The 26273-nt window shown below is 44.0% G+C and overlaps 1 protein-coding gene across 2 annotated transcripts in view; it reads left to right on the top strand.

Moving 5' to 3' along the window:
* The first annotated feature begins 7688 nt into the window (after positions 1–7688).
* The window catches only part of LOC309380517 (transducin-like enhancer protein 1), a 75004-nt gene continuing 56419 nt past the window's right edge, over positions 7689–26273 (top strand). For both annotated transcript variants that reach the window (XM_081930544.1, XM_081930543.1), the window contains exons 1-4: positions 7689–7886; positions 8969–9069; positions 11064–11127; positions 11491–11535. In XM_081930544.1, the coding sequence (XP_081786670.1) occupies positions 7863–7886; positions 8969–9069; positions 11064–11127; positions 11491–11535 (234 nt within the window). In that variant the 5' untranslated portion in view covers positions 7689–7862. The remainder of the gene's footprint in view (positions 7887–8968; positions 9070–11063; positions 11128–11490; positions 11536–26273) is intronic.

The following is a 26273-nucleotide window of genomic DNA, read 5'->3' as shown; positions in this document are numbered from 1 at the left end:
TTGGTTAACATAATATTTTAGCATAGGCTGATTATTAGAATTAATGACACTATTAAGTTTCTTTGGGCACACACTCTTTGAGTTAGGCTGCAATTGGAGTCCCATTTACCAGGGAGTCGTCTTCTTCTTCTTTGGCAATCACTCGTAGCCAAGTAACATTGTCTTCCATGTCCTTCCACAGTGGGGCCATTGGTTTCCGGGCAGGAGTTGATCACAGTGTGGATTTGCTAAATGTGCCTTCCTCTTAGCACATTTCTCCCTTGCGTCCTGAGTCCGAGTGTCTTCAAAGCCCATGACACCTTTGGTAAAGGCTGTTCTCCAACTGGAGCGCTCATAAGCCAGTGTTTCCCAGTTGTCAGTGTTTAAAGACTTGCCTTGAGACAGTCTTTAAACCTCTCTTGTTGACCACCAGCATTACGCTTTCCATTTTTTAAGTTCGGAAGCCCCATTTACCAGGGAGTAACCCTCACTGAATTCAACTGGACTTACTTCTGAGTAGGCATGGTTAGCATTGCATTTTTAGGTTATTATCTTTGGGTATGCTTCTTGATAATGCTACTGTACTTTTCTTTATCGTGGAGGAAAAGGTTGACCTTCCAGGGCACAGAGTCTTTTTCACAAGATCACAAAATGGTGCTAATAATGTGAATTGGGGCCACATTATTGGTCATGTGCATGATATTTATTAATTTAGAAAAGTATTTATACACTGCCTACAACATAAAATAATTTCAAGAGTGACTGCCTCATTAAAAAAAAAGAAAACCAAAGATCTGAATAGACCTGTGTGCATTTAAAAAAAATCAACAAAAGATGACTGAAGGTTAATTCTGAGGAAAGCTGCTAAATATCTGCTAGGAGAATATTTCCACACGAAATGTTCAACTCCCAGTTGAGGACAGTTGAGCCTCTGCAACACAGGGGAATCACTAAAAATGTTCCTTCGGATGATATCAGCGATCAAGCTGGGATACGAAGGCTCAAGCAGTCCTTAGGGTAACTTGGACCCAAATTGTCAGGGCTTTGTATATTAATAACAGATACTTGAAATGGTCCAGTAAAATGCAGGTAGATGTTTTAGTATAGGTATCACATCCTGAGCACCATAAACTACGCGCTGCAGTCTGCCTGCTGCATTCTGCACCATATATTTCTTTCTTTTAGTTATATCCCACCTTCGCTCCAAGAAGCTCTCAAGGTGGTAGACATAGTTCTTCCCCCTTTCTCCATCTTATCCTCACAACAACCCTCTGATGTACATTAGGCAGCCACTGGGCCAAAATTACCCAATGAGCTGTGTGGCTCCTAGTACAACACTCCAAACCGCTATTCCACGGGACTGGGATATATGGAAATCATGGCTGGCCAGTGTAGTACATGCTGAATTATATGCACTAACTAGCTCCACAGGAAATATCCATGCCTAGGAACGGAACATATTGCTCAGCAATGGTAAATATTTACATATTGTCCGAATTCATTAATAGATAAAGCTTCAAATGCCCTGACGGGTGTGTGTGTGTGTGCCTTAAGCAACCAAAAAAGGCCACGGTGAAGCTCTCATCAATTTAATTTGTGAATCAGTGTAATAAAGAGGAGATTTTTATGAGCCCACCATCAAATGAACAAGAAAAATAGTTAAATATGCAAATGAGCCGGCATTTATTGCATTAAATATCCCACTGATCTCCCGCTGTCATTTGAATAGCAGAGACTGAAGAAATGTTCTCTGGTATCAAAGTCAAAATCTCAGGTGGCTCAAAAACACTTGTTCAGAGCAACATGAACAACGTGTACTTTCAGTATGTGTTAAAACATGCCCTGCAAAAATTAACTGCGATCAATAAGATTACATAAAGCTATTCAGCATCTTTGCAGCAAGTCTGAGGAGGGGAAAGGCTCTTGCTCGTGTTGCAAAATACATTATTTGAATTATCTCTTTAGGTCATAATAACAAACTTGTACCAGCAGGTTAAACATAAAGCCTGTCTTAAACTTAGCTATCATAACTCCACACTAACTTTGTTTCTTGGTGTGTGGCTCCTACATGCACATATCACAGTGCAAACCTATACAGAGCTACCTGGAAGTGGACACCATTAATTTCATGGGTACCTACTCCCAGGTAAGTGTGTACAGATTGTGGTCTGAAGAACATCCTTATGTGTATCTACTCCTTCTTATAAAGGGGACTCAGCCCATAGCTGAGCATCAGTTAAGATACCAGAATCAATGTAATTATATTATTTAGTTGCCACTGTGCTAATAATTATTTATTTAATCTGTTACATTTATTTGCCATTCAATAACAAAAGTTCTCATTGGTATAATATATACGACTTCCCTCTTTCATTCCCAGGCATCTGAATGCTACACACCATTCCACAGTGATTTCTTTTGGTAAAGCACAAGATTGCTAATCTCAGGCTTATGGGTTCAAGCAAAAGATTCCTGCATTGCAGGGGTTGGGCTAGAATCTAGATGACCCTCATGGTCCCTTCAAACTCACAATTCTGTGATTCTGTGATATCTGTGCAGTAGAAAATCCTGGCACCTGTTCCAGTCAGTTCATAATGTGTGCTAATCATTGACCCTACTGGGAACTCAACATTGTCTTTTTTAATAATAATAATTTTATACCCCGCCCATCTGGCTGAGTTTCCCCAGCCACTCTGGGTGGCTCCCAATTGAGTGTTAAAAACAATAAAGCATTAAATATTAGAAACTTCCCTAAACAGGGCTGCCTTCAGATGTCTTTTAAATATAAGATAGCTGCTTATTTCCTTGACATCTGATGGGAGGACATTCCACAGGGTGGACGCCACTACTGAGAAGGCCCTCTGTCTGGTTTCCTGTAACCTCGCAGTGAGGGAACCGCCAGGAGGCTGTTGGCGCTGGATCTCAATGTCCAGGCAGAATGATGGGGGTGGAGATCCTCCCTCAGGTATACAGGACCGAGGCCGTTTAGGGTTTTAAAGGTCAGCACCAAGACTGCTAGTGTGCCCTGGAACAAACCCAACAGTTCCCCCGAAGAGAAAAATCTGTAGTGGTGGGCAAGCTTTCAGAGAAGCTTGTCTATTGTCCTGTTGTAATCTCTCTTGATCAGCTTCCGAAGAACCCACATTGCAACTTGGAAATCACAGTTGCAAGCTGTGACAGGTATGAAAATTGATTAAGCTTTGTATTATTTGTGCAACATAGTAAGCATGGTTGTTGTAAATACACAGGGCAGGATTCAAAGCTCTGCACCTGGTGTTTCACCTGCAGGCCAAGCCTTTTTGCTGACAGTTGTGTCACCTGAAAAGCCACAAAGGGCTGAAGAAAAAATGGCCATGTCATTCTACAAAGGGGATAGAATTTGGCTGGCATAACAGCAAGCCATTAACAATTTAGAATGGCCCAAGATATTCTGCTGCCTGAGATAAAGGACAAGATACAGCACCTGCCTCTCAACTGGATTCGCACCTGAATCTTCAGCAGTGGTGAGAAGACATCACCCTCCACCATAAGACCAGCAGGCTAGCTTAGTGGACACGGGGCAAGCTGCAGGGCACACAGCTTTGTCCTTTAGCAGAAGGGAAGGCCAGAGGGTGCTCATAAGAAATGTGGTCGGGACAGTGGCATCAATGCACCACCCCAGCATCTGGCGCCTGGGGCAGCTGCCTCACTCTGCCATAGGGCTGGCTGCATGGACAATCCAGAATTCATACTGCTATGAACTTCAGCCCATGTACTGTACTGACAGTCATGATAACCTATTATAGGACTCAAAAACATGTTCATGCTAACAGCCTGGTTAGGAACTTTGAAGTTGGTCTTAAAGTGTTCAGTTATTTGCAGGATCTAGCCTACAGGTGGGTGGGTCTTCACTGGCAACGATGCCGCACATGGAAAGATTCTCTCCACATTTCGTTCTGTTTTGTTTTCGTAACCTCTGTTGAGAACTTAGCTAGTTAAAAATAATAAGAAAGACTACTCTTCCATTGCATCCTCATGGCAGTGCCTCCGCAGTGCCCAATATAACATGGGCATCATTAAGTCAGTGTAGACTTTAATCATACCACATTTTTCCTGTTTAGATAAGATCTCAGAATTATTAATTGTGGAAGTGAGCTGAATGCAAGAGCAAATACTGCTTTAGCAGAGGCTTAGAAACATAAGTGTTGGACATTGCAGCAGACACAAAAATCAGCAAGTGGGCATAATTAGATTATAAGCCTCCAGATCAGAAACGGTGTCATTTTTGCTAAGTATGAAGAGTGAGGCACTCTCATCAACTTCCGAGACTGCAGTTCAGTGCACAATTACGTGGAATGCCATGTATTTTACTCCTGAGTAAACATGCATAGCACTACCTTGCAAAATGGGTATATGAAGAAATCCTGACCCGGGAGCACACTGTGAATTGAGCCACTTACGCTTATGAAGAATTTGATCTACAAACTGATATTTTTATTATTAGGCATTTGAGGCAACCTATCACCTGTGACTTCTGGTCTTTGAGACTTTTTGGGACTGGGCCTATTGAGCTATAAAACACCCAGCTGACATGGTGCCTCTCAGGCTAGGAAGCTGAGACTTGCTGGCTGTATGGTGAAGAGATTTGTTACTGAGAACACCCCACCACCCAGTAACCTTTCTTGCTTAGCTGAGAAACACCTGCAGCAAAGACCAGCTCCTTGGCAAGGCCACAGAGGTTGCTGTGACTCTTTTCAGGACTGGATATTGCAACCTTCAAAGGGTGGTGTGCCCTTTTTTGAGTTTAGTTTTGTTGTTTTGTTTTTTTTAAAAAATAGGCCAATATGTAAAAGTGTGAAGTTGTATGAAAAGTTAATTTTTTGTTGGTGGAGATGCTAAGAACCGTTGTTTCACCTTCAAGTATGTGAGCTTGTTCTTGTGGATCCTGTCCCCTGCACCCTCATGGGAGAAAGGAAAGGGCTGGGTGTTGCATGCTAGGCTTGTAGATCTGTGTTTATTCCCCCCCCCCCCTCCCTAGGCTCTGGTTTTTGTAATGTGGAGTTAATGAGTGTTTTGTTGGCTAGCTGGCTGGCTGCAGTGCGATAGAGAAGTGGTTTCTGCTTTAGGGCGAGAACATGTTAGTGTAACCTGCTCTCTGTGTGAGAGAGGGAGAAGGAGTGTGTGCACCCTAGGGGTGTTTGTGTGTTTGTTTGTTTGTGTGTGTGTGTGTGTGTGAGAGAGAGAGAGAGAGAGAGGGAGAGAGAGAGAGAGAGAGAGAGATAGGTTTGCCTTAATTGATGCCTTTTCTGTTCCTTGCTGCAGGGTTTGCTGGAGTTCCTAACACATATCCAGTGTGATTTATGGGTATTTTGTATGGTTTTGATTGATTTATTGTAGATTTCTTTTATATTAATGTGTTTTTCACTGCTTTGGGTGCCTTTTGCCCCAAAAGCGGTATATAAATAAGCCCGGGCATAGCATTCTCCTTCCACAAAGGGCACCTTATATGTCTATCTGAAGTTGAATGCAATTTATTGCTAGGTTTAGTCATAAGAAAGGAGTTGTTACTGTGGCCAAATTAACAGTGGTAGGACTGGACTCTCGGGCTGTATTTTTAAATGTACACACACACGGAACTGTCTTGCTGAAAGTGGGCTTTAAAAAAAAAGCTGGGAAGGGGGAAAAGAGGGGGTACCTAGGCTCTTAAACCTTCATTCTATGGAACACTGTGGACAGAATGCCACTACATTGCATTTAGTAACTTAAATCCGCAGCTCTTTTGCTTACACTGCGGTTTTTTTTAACCCAAACAGGGATTTCGAGCCTATCCTATCAACAACAGTCTCTTTAAACTCATTACTGGTGGGTTAGCCGCTGCCTAAATTCCTCTTTATCCCACGAACAAAACTTCCAATATGCCTGCAGAGATAGCGGGGACATCAGAGGTCAAACATGCCTTTGGTGTTCTCAAAAGTAGGGCAACGCTGGGCTCTATAGGGAGCTGGCAAAGAATGGTGTGGCCTTGTGTTGAGTGCTTTTATATTTTTTATTGTCACCTAAACAGATAGGCCTAAATTCAAAGGCCGTTGATCGGGTTAATAAAATAAAATAAATGTTTGACCAACTGTTAAGTCTTGATATTGGCTAAATACACTTAAGATCTCAAAAAGTGACTCGTTGCTCTTTCTGGCTACGTAGGTGCTTCAGTAAACACAGGCGGAGAGCCTTCTGACAAATTAAAGATAAAACCGTTGTGAGAGGAGGCTACATTTTTCTGAAGCCCTGGAGAGGAGTTGTTCGGAGGAAACTTTGATACAGATCGCTATGAACACGCCGCGCTCCCAGGCAACATCACGGTCCTCGTTCCTCCATTAGCTTAAACAGGCCAGCATCTATCTGACTCCAGCTCCTGACTGTCCTGTAGCAGGGATGCATTATTTATCTCTCTCTGTTATTTTCACAGATTTCTGGAGAGAGCGGGGCAAGGTAAAGGAATAATAATAATAAAAGGGAGAGAGAGAGAGAGCGCCTAGCCTATCCTCCCCCCCCCCTCGGTCTCTCTCTCAAAAGCCCACGTTACTTTGATTGACAGCTCAGCCTCTCCACTCTCCTTCTCCCCGACCTTCCCATTTTCCCTGCCCGTCTGCCTGCTCCGCCGCCTCCCATTGGCTCGCTCGGAGGGGTCCTGCAGCTCCGCGAGGAAGCCTTCCTAGCAAAGGCGGGGGGGGGAGGAGAGGGAGAAGGGGGAGGCGAGGCCTGCCAGCGCCGGCTTCCCATTGGCCTGATGTCACGGCCCCACGTTGGTTCCCGAGCAGGCGATTGGGCGCCCGCCCCTCCTCCCCCTCTCCGGGGGCGGGGCCACGGGGCTGGTTAGCCGGAGGAGTGTGAAACCGCGTGTTAATGTAACCAGCGCGGGCGGATCCTGGGTGTCCCGTTTCTTGCGATCCCGCGGAGTTTCCTTCTTGCGCGCCGAGCTGGTCTCCATGGAAGAGGAGAAAGCCTTGTGATTACTTGCGGCGGGACGACGACGAGGAGGAGGAGGGCGATCGCCTGCTCCGCCTGGATGTTTCTTCTTCGAGGGATCCCGGGGAGAACTTTGGCCCGGGATTGAGCGAGGCCGCGCGGGAAGGCGAGCGGGGATGCTGCCGCCGCCGCTCCGTCCTTTCCTGGCGGGGCTCTAGCGCGGAGGCCGCTCGGCGCCGTCCGATGCGCGGCGGGCCTACGGAGGAGGCAGCCCGTCCCTCCCTTTCGGCCCCGTGCGCGGCGCCTGGCTGCGGGGAGAGGAAGCGAGGCGGGCGGGGGGCGCTTTTCCCTTTGCCCCTCTCCGGGCGCGGCTGGATCCCCCGCTTCCTGGAGCCGCTTTGCTTGGCGCGCCCCATCCAGCGCCGCAACCCCCCTTGCCGTCCCCGGGTCCCGGGCGCGCCCGGCCTGGAGTCTCCCTGCCGGCAGCCGCGTGGCCTTTTGTAGCGGGACGAGCCAGCCCTTCCGTCGGACTTGGACTCCCTTGGATTTTCCACTTGCGAAGAGATCGCAGGAGTTTGGGGTCTTACAAGTGCACCGCGCAAGTTTGAAGCCGGGCGAGAGGAGGGCAAGAGGAGATTTCTTGGCTGGGGGGCGGGCGGGCGGGCGGGCGAGGAAGGCGCCCCGTCGGAGGAGCGACGAGAAGCGACCCCCTTGCCCGGCCAGGGCTCCCCTTCCCCGGTGACATTCCCCCCCCTCCAAAAGCTCACAACAAAGGAAGCGGCTGGAGAGGATGGTGCAGCTGAGCCGCGCGGCCGAGTAGGGGCTCCCGGTCCCGCTCCGCTCCCTCCGGCTGCCTTCGGTGCGCTTTCCCCCTCGGGATTTAAACTTCGGCCATTCAGCTGCGAAGGAGCAAAGAAGCAGCCGCAGCAGCAGCCCGAGTCATGTTTCCGCAGAGCCGGCATCCCGTAAGTGGCCCCCCCTCTCCCCGATTGCGTGTCTCCCCCCCCCCAAAGTGCGTGCAAGGTCGCTTCCCAGGGACGGGCCCTGCGAACTCTGCCCGTCCCGCCGGAGGAACTTGGCGGGCCCGCGCCTGGCTCGCTCGCTCCCTCGGCCCGCCGAGCAGCGCCGACTCCTTTGTTTATTCTGGGACTTGTTTGTCTACCAGCCGACAATGGCGGGGAGTGGGGGGGGGTTGCTGCTGCTCTGGTCGATCTCCGCTTTCCAGCCCAACTGCGGGGCTAGATAAGAGAGACGGGCAGCCGGCGCTTCTCTCTCCCCCCCCCCCACTCCAAAGAAAAGCCTTGCCAATGAAAGCTAGACGCCCCCGAAGTGTCTCCTGAGATGATGGTTCCCGGAGAGAGAGCATCTTGCCTCTGAGGATCTCCCAGAGCATTTTGCAAAACTGTTTTGAAAAGGAGGAGCAGATGGGCCTTCTGTTCCCCAGTAAAACATTTGAGCCCCCAAGTTGTTGGCAGTGGCGTAGCATGGGTTGTCAGCACCCGGGGCAAGGCAAGTAATTTGCACCCCCTAACCCATAGATTTGCGTCCCCTAACCCTAACCCCCAGATGTTGCGCCCGGTGCGGCCGGCCCCCCTGCACCCCCACGCTATGCCACTGGTTGTTGGACATTGCCATTCAAATGGTGTGTCATGGACCCCCAATATATTATTCAAGTCAGCACCCTTGACCAGCAGGTTTTTAAAAGGTAGGGAAGAAGCACCAGGCAGGTGACCATGGAGAAATACTTGTGAATCTCCAAAAGGACATTTCTGTGCCAGGTAACTAAGCTGTGGCCCTCCAGATGTTGCTGGACGCCCACTTGCCTCAACCCTGGGCTGATGGTGGGGCTTGCAAGTCCAACAACATCTGCAAGGCCCAGTTTCCCCAGTGCTGCTTAAGCCCCCCCCCCCACTTTCTAAGTGTCATGTGCCCCAGGCCACTGTCTCCTTGGGTTGTGCTCTGTAGTTGGACTTTAGCTGTAGAGATGCCTTTGCCTCTTATCTACACAGATTCCTCCTAACTCTTTGTTTTCTTGCTCTTCCTCCAGACGCCACACCAGGCTGCAGGACAGCCTTTTAAGTTCACCATCCCAGAATCTCTAGACCGAATCAAGGAGGAGTTCCAGTTCCTTCAAGCTCAGTATCACAGGTGGGTGCGGCCTGGTCCCTTCTTCATTCCTGCCTTCCTCTGCTCTGGAGGCCACGTCTGATTTGGGGATTTCAAGCTGCTCCACAGCATGCTTGTTCAGTGGGGTGTGTTTTGCTTGTTCAAAATGTACTTTGTAGTTGTGCCCAGGTGGTGGCGTGTGGAGTCAGTTTAAGGCTGTCACTCACTTAAAAACAATGGTCAGACCCCCCCCCATTTCTTTTTTTGCATAGGCTCATCAGTTCAGACGAACATAACGCACCCTCCCCCAGAATGTGCTTTCAGAACTACACAGGAACTGTCAATATTTGCTTTGGAAAGTTTTGAAAGAGACTGAGTTGACATTTGGTCAGCCAGTGTATTCTTGTCGTCATATTCCTGCATTCCACTACTAAATGGTTGAAACATCGATTTAAACTTCTGTTGTTTGGGAAACAGGCATTTGGATACTAGGAACTTGTCACCACTGCTAGTAAAGGGTTCAGTTTTTCCTGCCTTGACAAAATGGTGTTTGAACACTTACCCAGGCCGCTAATAATTTCATCATGTGCAAGTTCACTTAGAAGTAACTCCCACTAAGTGCAGTGAGACTCACTTCTTAGTAAATATGCAAAGCCAAAACAGCAGCTATGGTATTGGAAGTGATATGGTGTAAAAGTGAGGTAAGTCTACTGTATGCAAGTCCTAATGAAATCAGAAGGGCTTTTCCAAGCAAACATGTCCTAGACTTGGTTTGTTAGCGAACTATCTTAGTTTGTAACAAAACAAACACACACATACTGAGATCATGTTATTTAGCTTGAGGTTCATGTGTACACAGTTTTAACTCTTCTAACTCAAAAGATCAAGCCAATTCAGATAAGTAGTATTCCGAGACAGCAAAGTTTTAAGATAGTATGAGCTGATCAGGTATTCTAGCACACCACTGCAATTACCCTTTGAGAGAGAGAGAGAAGCAGCAAAACAGTTTGAGTTTCTAAAGGATTTATCTTGATGGCCTATAGACTTACATTTTGAATTAACACACTTTCATTGTAATCCCAAACATGGGAGAAGTAAATTTCCATTTGGGGTTCATTGCATGTTAGAGTTTTATGCATGACACCCTGAACCTGTGTATGCTTACTTCAGAGGAAATTCAGTGGTGTTCGCTGGGACTTGCTTACAAATATGATCGCAGCTGGGTAGCCCAACCTCCCCACAGTAAATGTGCACAGAATCCTATTGTGGCTTTACTTTCAGCTGAAAGGCATCAAGTACTGGTGTAGTTAAGCATACATGTGATGCCATAATCTCTTAGTGGCATCACTTAAATCACACTATGGTCCACCTTATAGGAGAAAAGCATGCATGGGTTTTAACTGATGTTAATTTTGAGAAGGGCCGGTACCTAGCTATCATTTAGGTGATATTCGATTATGCAAATTCATACTGATTCATTTCTTGCTTAGTTTTTTAAACAGGTAACTTTATAGTGCAATACTAGGTGGAAATGTACTAATATTGAAGCAGTATAGTATAAATAGTATATAATTTCAGGTAGTTTTTGCTGTTTTAAAGTGATTGCTTAGAAAGAACATGTAAAGATGTAAACTGCTATAATTATTCTGAACTCTAGTGTTTTATCTTTGGGATAGATGTACTAACTTTCTTAATATTAACACTGGCAAGAAATCAGGAATTGTACTTCACTGCAGCCTCTACCAATCATAGATCCCTATTGGAACCATGGCTTCTATACATCATCTGAGTAAATGTGTGTTTAATTTGTTCTGAGTTGATATTATGTACTCTGCATATTTGAGCTTGATCTTCCATATTAAAGCAGTATGCTACAGTTTCTCTGTATTTACACTGTGATATATTATGACAGCTCTCCAAACAACTTTCTTTTCAGAATGCAAGCAATGGCAAATACTTGAATTGACATACTTAAAAATACCTGTGTCGTGGTTGGTTGGTTTTTTTATTTCAAAAATATATTATTCTCTCCCTAGCCTTAAGTTGGAATGTGAGAAGCTGGCAAGTGAAAAGACAGAAATGCAAAGGCACTACGTGATGGTAAATACAATACAATCTTGTCTCCTTGTTTTGATAAAACACTGAAATGATATACCCCTTAGGAGGTCACCCAGCCTAGTCCTAGCCCCATGCTAAGTGAAGGATCTGCAGTGCAGGATGGAACTATTCCAGGCAGTGTCCTCTCTTTAAACAGCCCCAGCCAAGGAGAGCCCATGATCTACAGAGATAGACAGTCCCACGATTGAGCAGCTCTTCCTGTTTGGATGTTTCTCCTAATGTTAAGTCAAAACCAGCTCACTTACAATTGTATCTATCGCCTTTTGGAGCAGTAGATTGAACAAGCCTGCGCCATCAGCTGCCTTTTGCATGATTCTAACATATTTTTTCCTCCCTTTTTTCTAGTACTATGAAATGTCATATGGGTTAAATATTGAAATGCACAAACAGGTAAGAAATTGATATGATACATAATTGCAAAACTTGCTAGAGTGCTGTGGTGCAAAATGATTGTAGTTTTGAAAAAACCATAGTGTATGTAGATGAACTCAAAGATGGGAGAAGGGGAATGGTGTAAGTATAATGCATAGCTTTTCCATAAACTACCAGTTGGCCATATGAGGGTTGGCATAAATACGAATGAGTTATGATTGCTACTCTGTTCTAAAAGAGTCTTCAAAAATATTTCAAGTTAAGTGCTTTCAAGGAAACCAATTTCTAGGAGAAAACTCCACGTTATAATCTTGGGTCTGCCTAACCAGTCTCTTATGTCCAAGCGCATATGTTGATGGTTGCTCAAATCCTAGCAATTTAAAAGCATGAAAAGATTAGTGACTTGGAAAGCTCTTGGTTATGACTGAGTTTGCAAGTTCCCATAAAATTCACACTTATGGCCACTATAATGGTGAATAAAAAGAGTATTGAAGTGGAACAAGGCACTAAGAACCTCATAAGAGAAGAAAAGCTAAATGATTGCTCAGCCCAAAGGACCTTCAATTGAGTAGTTATTGTCTGCCAAAGAAAGCATTAATGGCAGGGTGTAAGTATTCTGTAGATATGCTGACATCCACTTTTTCATCAAGATGCTGGTACAATAAGTCTTTTAGAAATCGATGGCCTCTTAAAAAAATTATCATTAGATGAAGTTGCACAGTTGGACACATTTCAAAGTGCAACAATACGATTCTTTCTTGATGTATATGTGCTATTTCATCTAAAACTCTTGTTTCATTAAATTAAAGAGCATGGCTGACCGGCTAGGGCACAGCAAAGAAATTGATTAGTTCAGGCTTCACATCTTCAGTATATTCAAAGGCTTCCATTAAGCAAGTGTGTTTCAGTGCTGAATTCTGCCTTTGTAACTCTGAACTCTTTGATTTTTTTTTGTCTGTAAAATCCATTGGATGTAAGAACATCGTATTTGGTAATGCGAAGTTATCACTGTGTCAAAGGTAGATGCTTTTTAGCTATAGAAAGTGCATTTGGTAATACATGTTTGCATTCAAAGTATTCATTCACATAACTACTCCGGCAGCTTTCAGTATTTGGATGTATTGCTGAATTTTAGGAAAAAGCAACAACACACCTTTCCTGGATTCTAGCTCTTTATTTTGTTGCCTGTATTTCTTTTGAAACTACTTGTCTTGTGTTGATACAGATACTAAAGTTTCTCTTGGAAAAACAAAAATGTCTAAGCTGCTATTTGCTGACACCTTTTATTTAACAGAGGTCTAAATGCAGCCAGCTTGTTACAAATCATGGGCTTTGTGAGCTTAATTGGTAGTACTTTAACATTGTGACTGACATTAAATTATCTTCTGGTAGAGCAGAAGAAAATGTGTAATTTGGAGCAATGGATTGAAAACTGACTTCACTTTTTAAAGATTAAACCCCCTAAATTAAAGAGCCCTGGAGCTGAGGCCTCTGCTTTTGCCTTAATGTGTGTATTTACTATAATAGCTTTGTTTTCTTTTATTTTAGCATGCATCTTATAGGCAGGGTGGTATTACCTGTGGCAGAGACTATATTTTAGGCTACAGTATAAATTGCCAACAAATCGCTTGCAAATTGGCAAGAAAATGTTTTAAGCCTTTTGTAGAAGTTTGCGTACTCCTTACATTGTATACAGTGGTAGATAAACCAATAAAGAAACCCATGTTTCAGTTTCACAGACTGAAACCAATCCATGCCCCAGCTAAGCAATCGCTTCTGAAAAATGAGAAGTTTGACTTCTCAAGTCTGTCCAAATCATCATCTTAAAAATTTGAAAAGTGCAGAGGAAACTCCCTGATCTTGAAACATGGACAGTATGTTCTTGGGCATTTGGTGGAGAGTAATCATAATTCTTATTAAAACTGGTGATGTGTAGCCCCTGGGGTCTAGCAAGGCTCAAATTGATGCTTTTTGCTGGCTGATCACCAGCATGGCCTAAGTGCTCATTATGTTGTAGAGAAGGCCTTCAGAGCTCTCATTACGTTTGACAGGAATTCTCTCTAGGGGAAAACTGGGCATTAGCTAGACTCCTGACAGGCTGAAATTATTCCTGCTTTATGGCTTATAACCAAATGCTTAGCAAGGCATCATCGGGGACACAAAAGTTGTCACTTCTGACAACATCTTTTTTTATACATATATACTGAAAAATGCAATGATGGGGAAAGTTTTTCACTAAGCTCTAATGTTAATGGGGCCTGCATCTAGTGTGTTTTAATATGGTCCAGATATATTTTCCTCCATGCTTTCCTGTGTTAACAAAGCCTGGATATAGTAAAACACTGCCGTTATCCAGACTGTCAATTCAAGGAGAAAAGTTATTTATTGCAAACATTTGTAGTTTCTTTTCAGTGTTGTCAGTGTTCTCCCAGGATGGATTTCAATGTCGTCATTCTGCTTGAGGAATAGTTTTCTTCCAATGTATGCCTCTGTAAATGGAAGAAGAGGGGAAGCAATATTCTGTGATTCCCCCTAAACCCCTTCCGTGCTGTACCAGAGCGTTCTTCAGCCACCTAGAATACACTTTGAGGAACAACAGCAGGAAGGAGGAATATGTGTAAATTCTCTCCCCTCCTCTTTAGCAGAGATTTCTGCAGGACCAGAAGCTGCAGGCAGTAGCAGAAAGGATCCCACCTGTATAATTGATGGATTTTATAAACTCAGTCTTGACAATAAAAGGGTGGAGGCTAGTGGCCTGTATCCTGTTGCCCAGCTTCCGCCATGTCCCCTCCTAGAAGTCATGGGGAGCTGATATGGGCAGCCACTATTACATCCTCACTGTGTGATTCTTTCATGGTCCTTCCATGCTGCCCGTTTCAAGGGGCAGTGCTGGGGTTTCTGTGTACACATGGTATGTAGCTAGCTCCTGTTCTTACAAACGTCGTAAACTGCTTTAGCTAGGTTACAGAAGTCAAGCCTCTACCTGTTACTCAGAAATGCCCCCCTCCTCTTGATTTCAGTGGGACTTGTTTCTCAGTGAGTGTGTGTAGGAATGCAGTCTCAATCTATTTTTAAGAGGTCTTAAAAAGATACTTCATTCAGGCATATTTTGCCTAGTAAAGCTAAACTGACACTGCACTTTAGCCTATAAAGGTAAAGGGACCCCTGACCATTAGGTCCAGTCACAGACAACTCTGGAGTTGCGGCGCTCATCTCGCTTTATTGGCCGAGGGAGCCGGCGTACAGCTTCCAGGTCATGTGGCCAGCATGACTAAGCCGCTTTTGGCAAACCAGAGCAGCGCCTATACAACCAGCTTAATACCATGAAACATCCCTGCATTGGCTTGGATCCTGAGCTCTTCTTTCATGAATCGGAATCTTTAGCTGGTACAAAGATAGCAAAAAGGGTGTTTCCATGGAAGATGGCTATGTGGGATATTAGGACTAACCACCTGGCTGACTTTGAGTGTTTTGCGGTTAACTGAACACTTTTTCATATGCAGCAACTAGGTTTTTCCCTAGCTTGTATTTGGAAATACTAAGCTTGTACTCCATCGAAACCTGATGTAGATCCTTCTAGGAAGCAAGCTGTAAAATGTGTGAGTTTCATGCCAATAATTCATTTTTAAAAGAGCTGCTCATTATAGCAGTCAGGGTTAGCAGTGGTTACTGTGGTAAAGCTGGTGCCAAGTTGCAGAGTTTTCTTGAATATTATCAGCCACACAGGAAGCATTCTCTGTGTGTCATTCTCGCCAATCATGTCTGTTGGCCTTCAGAGTAAACCAGAAGGTAAACCTTCTCGTGTGTTAAAACCCAAATTGTTTAGGTGTAAGATTAGCCTTTGTTCAGTGGCAGTCGGCCAAAGAAAGATTGATCACTGCTGAACCCACTGACAGACTATATAAACTACTACAGTGTTTGAGTTCCAGCCATCCTAAAACTGACAGGTGGGCCTTTGTCTGCTTTGGGTAGATTGCTATGATCTTTCTGACCTGCCTTCAGGCAAGCTTGTCACTCTGCCCTTCTATGTTTTCTCCCCCTTTTCTGTCTGGCTTGTTGCCTTCTCACTTCCAAATAATTGCAACTTCAAAAACGGTGCATACTGCTAACAGCACTATTCTTCTCCTTCGTTTAAGGAAGCACTCATAAAGCGCTCTGTATGCAAGACTCTTCCTGCAAAAAATCTCTTCCTGATTGCTCATTAAATCATCAGTAGTGGATGTTGACAATAGTGGGTTAAACAGAGTGACAATTTAAGCAGTGGCAGACCTTGATTTCTCAAACTTCAGTGGCACTTTCTGCGGTGCCAAAATCTGCCCCCCACTTCTCGCCTTCCATTGGATATCTTAGTTGCAGCACCCCAGAAAATCTGCACCCAGTGTGGCTGCACTTTGCTAGATCTACCTTTCATTCAAGAGACATCCTTGGTTCTCTACGCCTTTCTTAAGAGGCGTAGTAGTGTTCACCTAGTTCTTGCTGAGATAACGGGGGAAGGCTCACCTTCCTAGTAAACTAGATATCAGTAAATACCGTATTTTTCGCCCCATAGGACGCACTTTTTCCCCTCCAAAAATGAAGGGGAAATGTGTGTGCGTCCTATGGGGCGAATGCAGGCTTTCGCTGAAGCCTGGAGAGCAAGAGGCATCGTGCGCACCGACCCCTCTTGCTCTCCAGGCTTCAGGAAGCTGTCCGCAAGCCTTGCGCGCCCGGCAGGAGCTCCCGCCGAGCGCGCAAGGCTTGGGGCGGCAGCCTGTTGCCCGAAGCATAGGGAGCCCTCCGGAGGGCTCCCCGTGCTTCGGGCGAGTGTCTGCAAGCCTTGCGCGCCCGGCAGGAGCTCCCGCGAGGCGCGCAAGGCTTGGGGCGGCAGCCTGTTGCCCGAAGCACAGGGAGCCCTCCGGAGGGCTCCCCGTGCTTCGGGCGAGTGTCTGCAAGCCTTGCGCGCCCGGCAGGAGCTCCCGCCAGGCGCGCAAGGCTTGGGGTGGCAGCCTGCCGCCCGAAGCACGTGGAGCCCTCCGGAGGGTGCCCCGTGCTTTGGGCAGGCGTGTGCAAGGCTTGGGGCGGCAACCGCGGCTGGAGGGGGGAAATAATTTTTTTTTATTCATTCCCCACCGCAAAAAAGAGGTGCGTCCTATGGGCCGGTGCGTCCTATAGGACGAAAAATACGGTATATCGAGTTTTCTACATGCAGGAAATTTGTTCTGTAGTGAAGAGGATCAGTCATGAGGACCCAGGCTCAGGCTATAATTAGAACATATTTAAAGATAATTTCTCCTTCCTTTGGCTGCTGCATTTTAATTGCTGTCATAAAATGTTGTCTGAATTTCTGCTGAATGCATTGATTCTCCATCTTTGTGGAATTAAGCTGAACATATTTTTTTAACACTGGTGTGCTGAAGAGCACATCCCAGTCTAGTTTGGTTCAGGGATTTAGACAGGCATTTGGCCACAGAGCCAAGGTTTCGGGGGGGGGGGGATGCACATCTGGGAACTCCAATGGTGGGGAAAGGTGATGCAGAGGAATATTGAGAAAAGAGCAAGGGTTAAAATCTTGCCCCTCAACTGTTATTTCTCTGCAAACTAAAATTCCCAGCGCCACCATTCTTCAGCTGCTCAGTCCTTAACAGGACTTTTCACACACCAAAAGAGCTTGAAAAGTGAATCTCTTCGATTAAGCAATCCACTGCATAAATTCGGGCGAGGGCAGCCACAGTAGATGACAGCACCGCATTCCCCTTCCAAATGTTTGAGTTGGCTCTGGGAGAAACCTTCTCTTGAAATGTGTGACAGTTGGATGTGCCTTTTGTAACCTCAGCAATAGGTTTGGCTGGCAGTGTGTAAAGAGTTCTTACCTGCAGTCTGACTGTGGTTAATTGGGGCAATCTAAACAATTAAGACTGATTGGAAATGATGAAAAGTAGGACATGGCTGATCTGCCATGGGCCATGCTTCTGGAGCAGTGACACAAACCTCTGGCTAAGTGGCAGCTCTTATGTCGCAAGGCTTTCAAAAATGATTGGACAGAAAATCAAGCCACACTGGATTGTTTCTTGTTCCGTTTCCAGCCTTTTGATATCTTGGGTAAACAGTCGGTCAAAGCAGCTTATGGAATAAGGTGACCAGTCAGTGTATTGACAAGAACAGACACAATAGAAAACTGCATTAGGAGGCAAGCCATTGGGATTTGCAGTAAATATATTACTGAACACAAGTGAATTGCCAATACTGCTTGTTTAGCAGTTTGCAAGGGCAATGGCAGTATGGATTTTTGAATTAGAAGGGAAGGACTGTTCTTTCTCTGTGCTGGAACATCTAGTGGATGGCTGAGAAGAAAATTGATTTAGGGAACAAAATGCTGCAACCTCTGTTTTGTGCCATGTGAAAGGCTTCTATGGATTAGTGAGTGGAAACACAAAGGTAGCTTTCAGTTTAGTAGAAAGAGAGCAAAGCACAAGGGGTCTTTGTTTGCTGCCTGGTCAAGATGGCATTCAGTTAAGCCTAGGAGATGTGGGGGTAAGACATATACCCCTCCCAGCTATTACAAGGACTTCTTTAGCTCATTTGGCTTTCTTTGAAATTGCCTGAAATAAGCTGGTTGTGTGAATGAGCTTCAGTGAGCACTGTCACCAATCTGTTGGTGGTGACAAGTTCAGTTTCGCATTGACAAGAGCAAAATTCCACACTTTTTTTTAAAAAAGAAAATAATAACCCACAGTGGTTCTGTGAATAGGCTCCCAGAGTGATCCATGTATTGACATTGCTTCCCTTAGCCACCATGCACCTGTAACTTGCAGCCCAGTCAAATACATGTTTACTTAAAAGGAAACCTCACTGATTTTAGCACCGTTTTCATGCAAGCAACTATATGCATATGGTAGGTAACTTCATAGATGTTTGTTCTTTCAACAAGAAGTGATCTTTGCAGATCAGACATAAGGCAGTGCCTTCATAATACTTTATATTACCCCAGTTACAGAATTGTTAAGTGCAAGCACTTCAGCATTCAGTAGAGTGTCATAACTGACCGAGTCACTATATAGGTATTGGCACTTAGATTACCATTTTAAGCAAACTATCTTATCAATGGAAGAATGTGTTTTCGAGCTATAGCCGATAAACTATTATTTCTTGTGCCACCCGACTAACATTATGTCATAATGTTTTAATGGGCATCAGTACTCTTCCGTCAGATGAATCAAAGATGACTGGGGATGTGAACAGGGTCAGAAAGGAATGAAACCTTTAATTAAATTCTTTATATAATATTGTAGCATAGCGGATATGCTGAAGGGCAGAGCACAGTTTAATGGCCCACCAATACCTTTAACAAATGTTACAAACATTGCTGAGCCAAGGTTTTGGGGTGTTTGAGGGCAAGGGACCTATCCCCTTTATTAGTGTGTTTTGGCAGAGTGTGGGGTGTGTGATGCTGTGCTAGGGTAAGAGCATGTGACCCTTTAAAAAGGGGCTGACCGATTATCACTTCTCTGTAGGAGCTGCAAATTGTTATTTGACAACTAGGGTGAGAATTTAGTTCCTCTGCCTTCAACACTAACCCCAGTGTGAATGGGTGACCGAGTTAGACTTTCATTGATGTTGGTGGAGTCCCAGATTAAATTTGGTTTCAATCTCGAATCATCCCGGCTGCTAATGTTGTGCTGTGGTCTTTTGTATATGTACCTAGGGAATTCTTGGGATCAGTAACTGTTGAGAGTGTTTTGTGGGGGCTGGTGTATGTGGGTATTGAGTGAGTGGAAATCAACTTTATGGATGTTGTTTTTTATGTGCTGTATTTAATTTTGTTGTTCTTTGTAAACAGCTTTGCAGTCTTATCTGAAAAGTAGTATATGAATGAATGAAATGGGGGGATAGTACTATTGTACATCAGTACCAGTCATGAATATATAGTAAATTACACTTAGAAGCTTACTTGGGAGAAAGGGAGAAGGGGTACCATGTGTGAAGATAAGTGAACTTAGACTTGCTTCATATGCCTGCAGAGGTATTGTGTAAGTCATGTGACAACTTCAGAAATGTGTATAGAGGGAGAGCGAAAAACACACACGAATGTTGGGGATCCCCGGCTGGCCTGTTGAGGTGACAAAAGAGGCATGTGCATGTCTGCATTTGCCACGTGTGACATTACCCATAGTTTCCTGTATGGAAGTGAAACTTATTTTTGGAAACTAATCTGGTGTAATTTAGCCCTCACAAAGAGTAGAACACTCATGGCTTGAAAATAAATGAAAAGGTGAACAATTAACAGTACCACCCACAAGCCAGTTAGGAAAATTAAATCCACTGCATCAAATTGCTCTGGTTTTAACTGGATCAGAATAATGAACAAGGACAAGAGGAGAATAATACAATGGGTATCCCTTTTTGAGTTTGGCATCCACTCACCTTAATGCCACCCAGACAAACACAAAGGCACATGCTAGTCAAAACGGTGGTGATCTGAATTTCTATGCTGGGTGGGGGCTGATAATGCTATTTTGCCATCCTGTTATGTGAATGCAGTCACTACATTGGATCTAAGGAGGCTGGGGAAGTTTGAAGTGATGTGTTGCTGTTGCAAATGTATCAAGACAGCACCTGATCAAAGCTCATTTGAAATGGATATGTATTCCTGTTTATCAGTTGAGTTTAATCTGTTTGGAGTAAGTTTTCCCACCCCTTTCTGTTGATGATAATATTGATGGTGACAGCACTGATAACTTGAAATGTAGTTGAAGGCCACCTTCTATGGCTTTTGTGTGTGTGATGGTTAATATGGCTGTAAATAGGAGATGAATGTGGCTACTTTTCTAAGTCTATTACTCGGGAGGCCTGTAAACTTGATTGGCTGTTACAATTCTAGCAGAATCATTCGATTTGAGAGCAATAGAGAGATAAGATATCCAATTACCCAAATGATTTGCAGGGCTAGCCAATGTTGTCATGGCGACGTGAGTTGGAACAAATTAAATTTTAAGCAATAAAAATAATCTTAAAGCACGTCTGGGAACAAGAACATTTGGCAGTGGCACTTACCTGAATTGAATCTTAGTTTGACATGCTGTTGTTTGACATTGATATACTGTGGGGGTTTAAACTTCTTGAAATGGCACATTGCCTCTTAATGTGTTGCTGTCACTGCCAAAATAAGAGACTAGCATATTTTAGCAGGATTTTTTCCCCTTAAAGGAGGCTAATAATGCATGTGTATTGGAGGGAGGGGGAATTAAGTAATGGTTGCATATGGCAGGATATTTAGGGAACTAGCAAGTTCAAATGTCTGAATACTTAATTTCTAACTACGAAACAACTTTGCCTACAGGTCCTGAAAAGTAAATGGGCTAGAGATACTACTACCAGCATGTTCAGCATTTCACTGTGACTATAACTCTTTGGCTGTGCACATGTTGACTGCTTTTGTTTGACTTGAAGATACTTCTGAACATAGGAAACCTATAAAACAAACTGGCTTGGCTCAAGTGAGCACATACAGAAATTGGCTATTTATTCCTCTCCCAACCCAGCAACTGGAAACACTCCTCACTTGGTATCTTTTGCTCCAAATCATTGTGTCTCAACATTTTTTTTTTAAGTTAAGAAAAGAGACTTTGAAAAATGGGAGTATTTCAGATAATAAAGAACAGCAATCGAAGTGTGTTCCAATTGCACAAAAGGCTCCCGTTTCCTTATTAATGTTCTATCAGGCTGAATCCTGGCTTGCAATGCTTTTTTTAAAAGAAAAAAAAATCTAAGAACACCCTATAAAGAGCTTTTATCCTCATGTATGTTAGACAGATGGAGACTAAAATTGGTCTGAGGTCAAGCCATTTGCTGCATACTCGCAGCCTTCGATTTTCCTCACCACAGATCATCTCAAATGATTCAGTAATGACCAAAAGTGCAGCCTTGACCTTTATTCCCTGGTGGATTACTGTTACACAGTGTAAATGGCAAGAAGAACATTTTGTTCATTCAGATGGAGTTTTCATGTCTATTTTCCCGGGTCTTCTATAGCACAAGCAAAGCATTAAGTCCAGTTGGTTGCTGGTTCTGTGGCAAGCCTGAATGTATCATTTCAATTAGGTGATAATAGTGTCCTTTTTAACGATGATTTCTTTTTCCAATACCCTAGAGGGTCATACAGTATTTTTAAAATGATTGCTTTTATATGTACTTCTAGTGAAGAATTAACTCTTATGTTGGTGAACATTGGGGTTCTAATTGTCATTATTAGGTGTTGCTAACATGTTTCTGAATGTGCTCTGTTGCCTTTTTTCCTCATAGTTTTTCTTCTAAGTGTTTTCTAAGATGTAATTCCAGCTCTACATTACTTGCATGCAAGGCACAATCAAGTACAGCCCAAAATGAGGTGGCACTTTTAGCCCTTATGCCAGGAGATCTTTAACAACTGTGCATTACATGGTTGCAACCAAGTGATACGGTCGCGCAGAGTCTCTGAATGCCAATGGGAGCTACCACATTGGGCTCTCTATATAGGCCACCGCATACTATACATGGTTGATTGTTGGGTGTGTGTTTTTATTTAAAAAAACCAAACCACCTGGTGTCAGAGGTATGATTTAAACATAGGACTGCTCCAGTCTGTACCCTTGTTATGTCTTCACATGAGTAAGATATACACAGAGCTCCTGTTTTCAGCAGATGCACTATTTAGCAACTGGATTTGTTTGGAGATTATAAAGATTCTTATAGGAGTTAAAAGACTGCCTCCTCGATAAGCAGATGAGGTTTAGCCTTGTGGCAACCGCTAGATTCTGGGGTATTTTGTTTTTGTTTTTGTTTGTTCAAGGATGTTCAGAAGTCTTACCACATGTTGTGGTGAGTCAGATAAAATGTTCATTGGAGCAGGAGAAACTAGTTGATATCCCCATGAGTAAGACCTAATAAATGGCTGCAGCTGATTAATCTTGAAAAATTAAGTAAGGCACAATAGCTGTGGAGCAGAAGTAAAATAATGATAATAATTAGACTTGGTTGTTGGTTTGCATTTGTCTTTCTTGGGAGACAATGGAGGAGCGTGCCTTTGGGGATGAAGTCAAGTTGTTGGAAGGTTGCAGCACCTGTTGTAGACACCAGTATGGGAGAGACATGTTTTGTTGCAGCTGGGCAAGATGGTGTCCGGTTGTGCTGGTCTACCATGGCCATTCTTCTCTCTGCATTCCTCCTCTGGCCACTGCTGTGACTCCATGACCTGACTGTCTCCAGACTCTGCGGTCGTCTGCCAGGGGTTCCCACACAGCAGTGTTGATGTTGCCAGCCTTCACATCATGTTTGCAGACATCTTTGTAATACAGAGTTGGTCTGTCAATGGGCCTGGTACTTGAAGCCAGCTCCCTGTAGAGCATGTCCTTGGGGATTCTGCCATCTTCCATTCTGTGTACATGAGCAAGCCAGCAGAGATGTTGGCTTGGCAATTAGACGAGATGTTATTAAATTCTCTCTCTCTCTTTGCATTTGGTGCTTTTGCTGACGTGCCAGAATGTGGAAGGAAAAGGTTATGAAGTTTTGAGGCAGCTTTGAACTTGAAAGACGCAGAGGTAACAGGAAGTGTGACTTGCGCGTTTCTTCAGTGGTTGCTTCCCCTCAGATGATATGCAAAACCTACTCCCACATACTTTCAGTACCTTGCTTAGTTGTGTGCCACCCCCACAATGCTGCCTACTTCAGTCCTCCCCCCCTCCCTACTTTCGTGTGTAAATGTAAATTGGTCCCAGATGAGCAATTTGATACGTGATCACCATGGGCCAGCACTGCTTCTAATCCAAGGCAAACTGCAGTTTGGGTTTTGCAGCTAAAAGATTGCGCAACAGATCCCACAGCTAGATTGACCTCTCAGAAATTGCTTCCCAAGTTTAGGTTTGTTTTCAAATGATTTCAGCATACAGAGGTGCCGACTTGTGCCCCATATTTTTTTTTTGGGGGGGGGGAATTATGTCACCCGTGTGTGTGTGTGATGCTGATGCCTCTGCTTTCCAAGTCTACAATTCTATGATTCTGTGACTTTTGCACACCCTTGCCAGTAGGTGTGAAAAACAACCCAAAAGGATGTGTGGGGAAATATTTGCAAAATGTGCCATGCACACTGTTGTTTATAAATAGGTAACAGCCATGCTGGTCTGAAGTTCTCTCCAAGGTAGTTGAGCAATTACAAGCAAAGTGTTGTGTTCAAGGCGGAGAAAATGCATGAAGGAAATATTTTTTAGCCTCATGAGAAGTGGCTTTCAGAGGTTGCATTGTAATTATGCAACAAAGATTTTATTAAGATGTTTTAGAAATTTCATACTTTTATGCATGCATGGCCATAATGTACACATTTTGCTTCTTCACTAGCTGGGGATGAGAGTTCGATGATTTTAAGGTGGGTGGAAGGTAGATCAGGATCTACAGTCATACCTGGGAAGTGGAATGGAATCCATTCTGGAAGTTTGACTTCCGAAACGTTCGGAAACCAAGGCGCGGCTTTCAATTGGTTTCCGATTGCACAGGCACAGCAGAAACCGCGCTGGATGTTTGGCTTTCCCAAAAAAGTTTGAAAACTGGAACACTCACTTCCGGTTTTAGATCGTTCAGGAGCCAGAACATTCGCCTCTCAAGGCCTTCGGGAGACGAGGTACAACTGTACTGATAGATCTCTGAGCTGTTTCCAGGAAATCTTCAATTTTTTGCTCCTAATTGTTTAATAATGACAAAAAAAATGATTCCCGAACCCATCTGCTTGCTGAATCTAGTTAAAAATGAGCTAGATCCCACAAACTTGAAATCTGCACACCACTCATTTAAGTTAGAACTTCAAGATAACTTTTATCACCTTGAGAAGAGAGGAAAACATAAATTCATGAGTTGGGTGAATGGGACTAGAATTTGTCACCCACATGCCTGTTCTGGCCAACAGAATAAGTTTTATTGTGTCCCTACCCCCTCTTGTCTTCTAAAAACATATTTTGCTGCTTACATCAGGATAACCAGCCGGAGGTAAAAGAGCTTTTAATGGTGAGCTGCTTAATCACCATAATTGAGTTGCATTTTATGACAGTGAGAAAATCCAGTTCTCTCTGCATCCCTCCATTTCCTGTCCAGGCAGAATGTCTCCCACGTTTCAGGAAGTGCAGCCTGTTTCCTTTGGACTTCTTTTTATCACTTTAGGGCTTGGCCGTCTAGGCAAAGAAAGTCCTCCTTCGTTGAGAGTTTACAATGATAAAATTATGGAGATTGGCACGTATGTTGATGAGAAGCTGTTTGTGATAGGAAAACATCCTGATTTTGGCGTTCAAACCCCCCAGAATGGAGGGCGAGACTTCTCAGCTGTTTGTCTTGGATTTGTTGTTTGTTGCTGCTAATGTACTACAGGGATCATTGGTTACGAAGAACATCTGTGATTCATTTTTCAAGATTTAAGAATCTGTTGTCAAACGGGAATCAAATTTTGCCAATCTTCTTCACACGCAAGATCATGCTTGGTCTGTGCATGTAGCAGAATAAAGTACCACTGTTGAATGTGTTTTGAGCTCCCTGCTAGCACAGCAGGCAGAGGGTTGGTCTGGTGTTCAAACATGGCCCTCCAAACTTTTATGCTGGGTCCTTGGGCCATGACCTGGCTGGAGTATATCCTTGAACTGTGATAATGCTCCTTCCTTTGCCTGGTAGGAGTCTGGGGGTATGTTCATAGAAACCTCTTGCATTTTTTGTATGACTGGAGTGTAATGGGCTGTACGGAACTAAATGTCATATCCAATTCTCTGCCAAATTTGCATTTGGTCCCACTTACCACTGCTGTGGGCTGAAAGGGGTTCCTCACCTAGGTTTAGAAGGTCATTCTCTTTCACATGGGCTATTTTTGTGTGTGGGGAAAAACATTTTAAACTGGGGTGCATTAAAAAGAAGGCTCCTTGGCCTGTTTGTGCAGTGCCACCTCAGGACTCCGCTACCTCATTCTGCTGATGGCAAGCTTCATTGCTAAGCAAAATAATGGATTTGTGTGTGTGTGTGCGCGCGCTACCCAACAGCAGTTGTAGGAAGCCAGCCAATAGAGCACATGCACCCTCCCTCTCTTCTGAGCTCTTAACTCCTCCACTTGTCAGGCAAAGAGCAAGGGTGGTCCAGTGCCAGCACTGGGCTTTGAGGGTAAAATAAAAAAATATATATATAGCACCAGGTGCCAAGTGACACCTCCCTCTCTAGCACTGTTGGACAAGTGTCTTCTTGCATTCATGGTAGTTTCACACTTAAGACGGCAACACACGTAAAAGGCCCAGGCAAAGGTTTGCATCTCAGAGGGCATAAATATAATTCCCAAGTGCTGCAAATACTCTGAGAAAGTGATACAAGTTTCTCCATGGGATCTTGCATTGTGCAGACAGATTATGAACCAAAGTTTCCAGTTTGAACTTGGAAACACGTTAACTTTACACATAGTTTAAATATCCACTAACGAAAAACCAGTGACCTATAGAAACTTAGAAATTTAGGGAAGGGTTTGCTTAAAAAGGGTATCACACATTTTATCACACATTAGTAATCTGGTTAAATGGACTTGTTTCCTGCTGCAGAGCGTGTAGGAAAAATTGGGTGCAAATTAAATAATGGCCATTTTTAAGCTTATTTAAAAGCTGTTCCAAGTTGTGTGGGTAGGTGGGGGGGGGGAGAGGCACTCAAGAACTAACATTTGACATAAGACAAGTACTGGTACTCGCAGCTAGCTACATTTTAGGTCAAAACACTTTTCATTTAATAAGAAGAACTTG

The sequence above is a fragment of the Podarcis melisellensis genome, assembly GCF_964234715.1.
Source record: "Podarcis melisellensis genome assembly, chromosome: 11".
Lineage (NCBI taxonomy): Eukaryota > Metazoa > Chordata > Lepidosauria > Squamata > Lacertidae > Podarcis > Podarcis melisellensis.
This window is presented reverse-complemented; position numbering and strand designations above follow the sequence as displayed.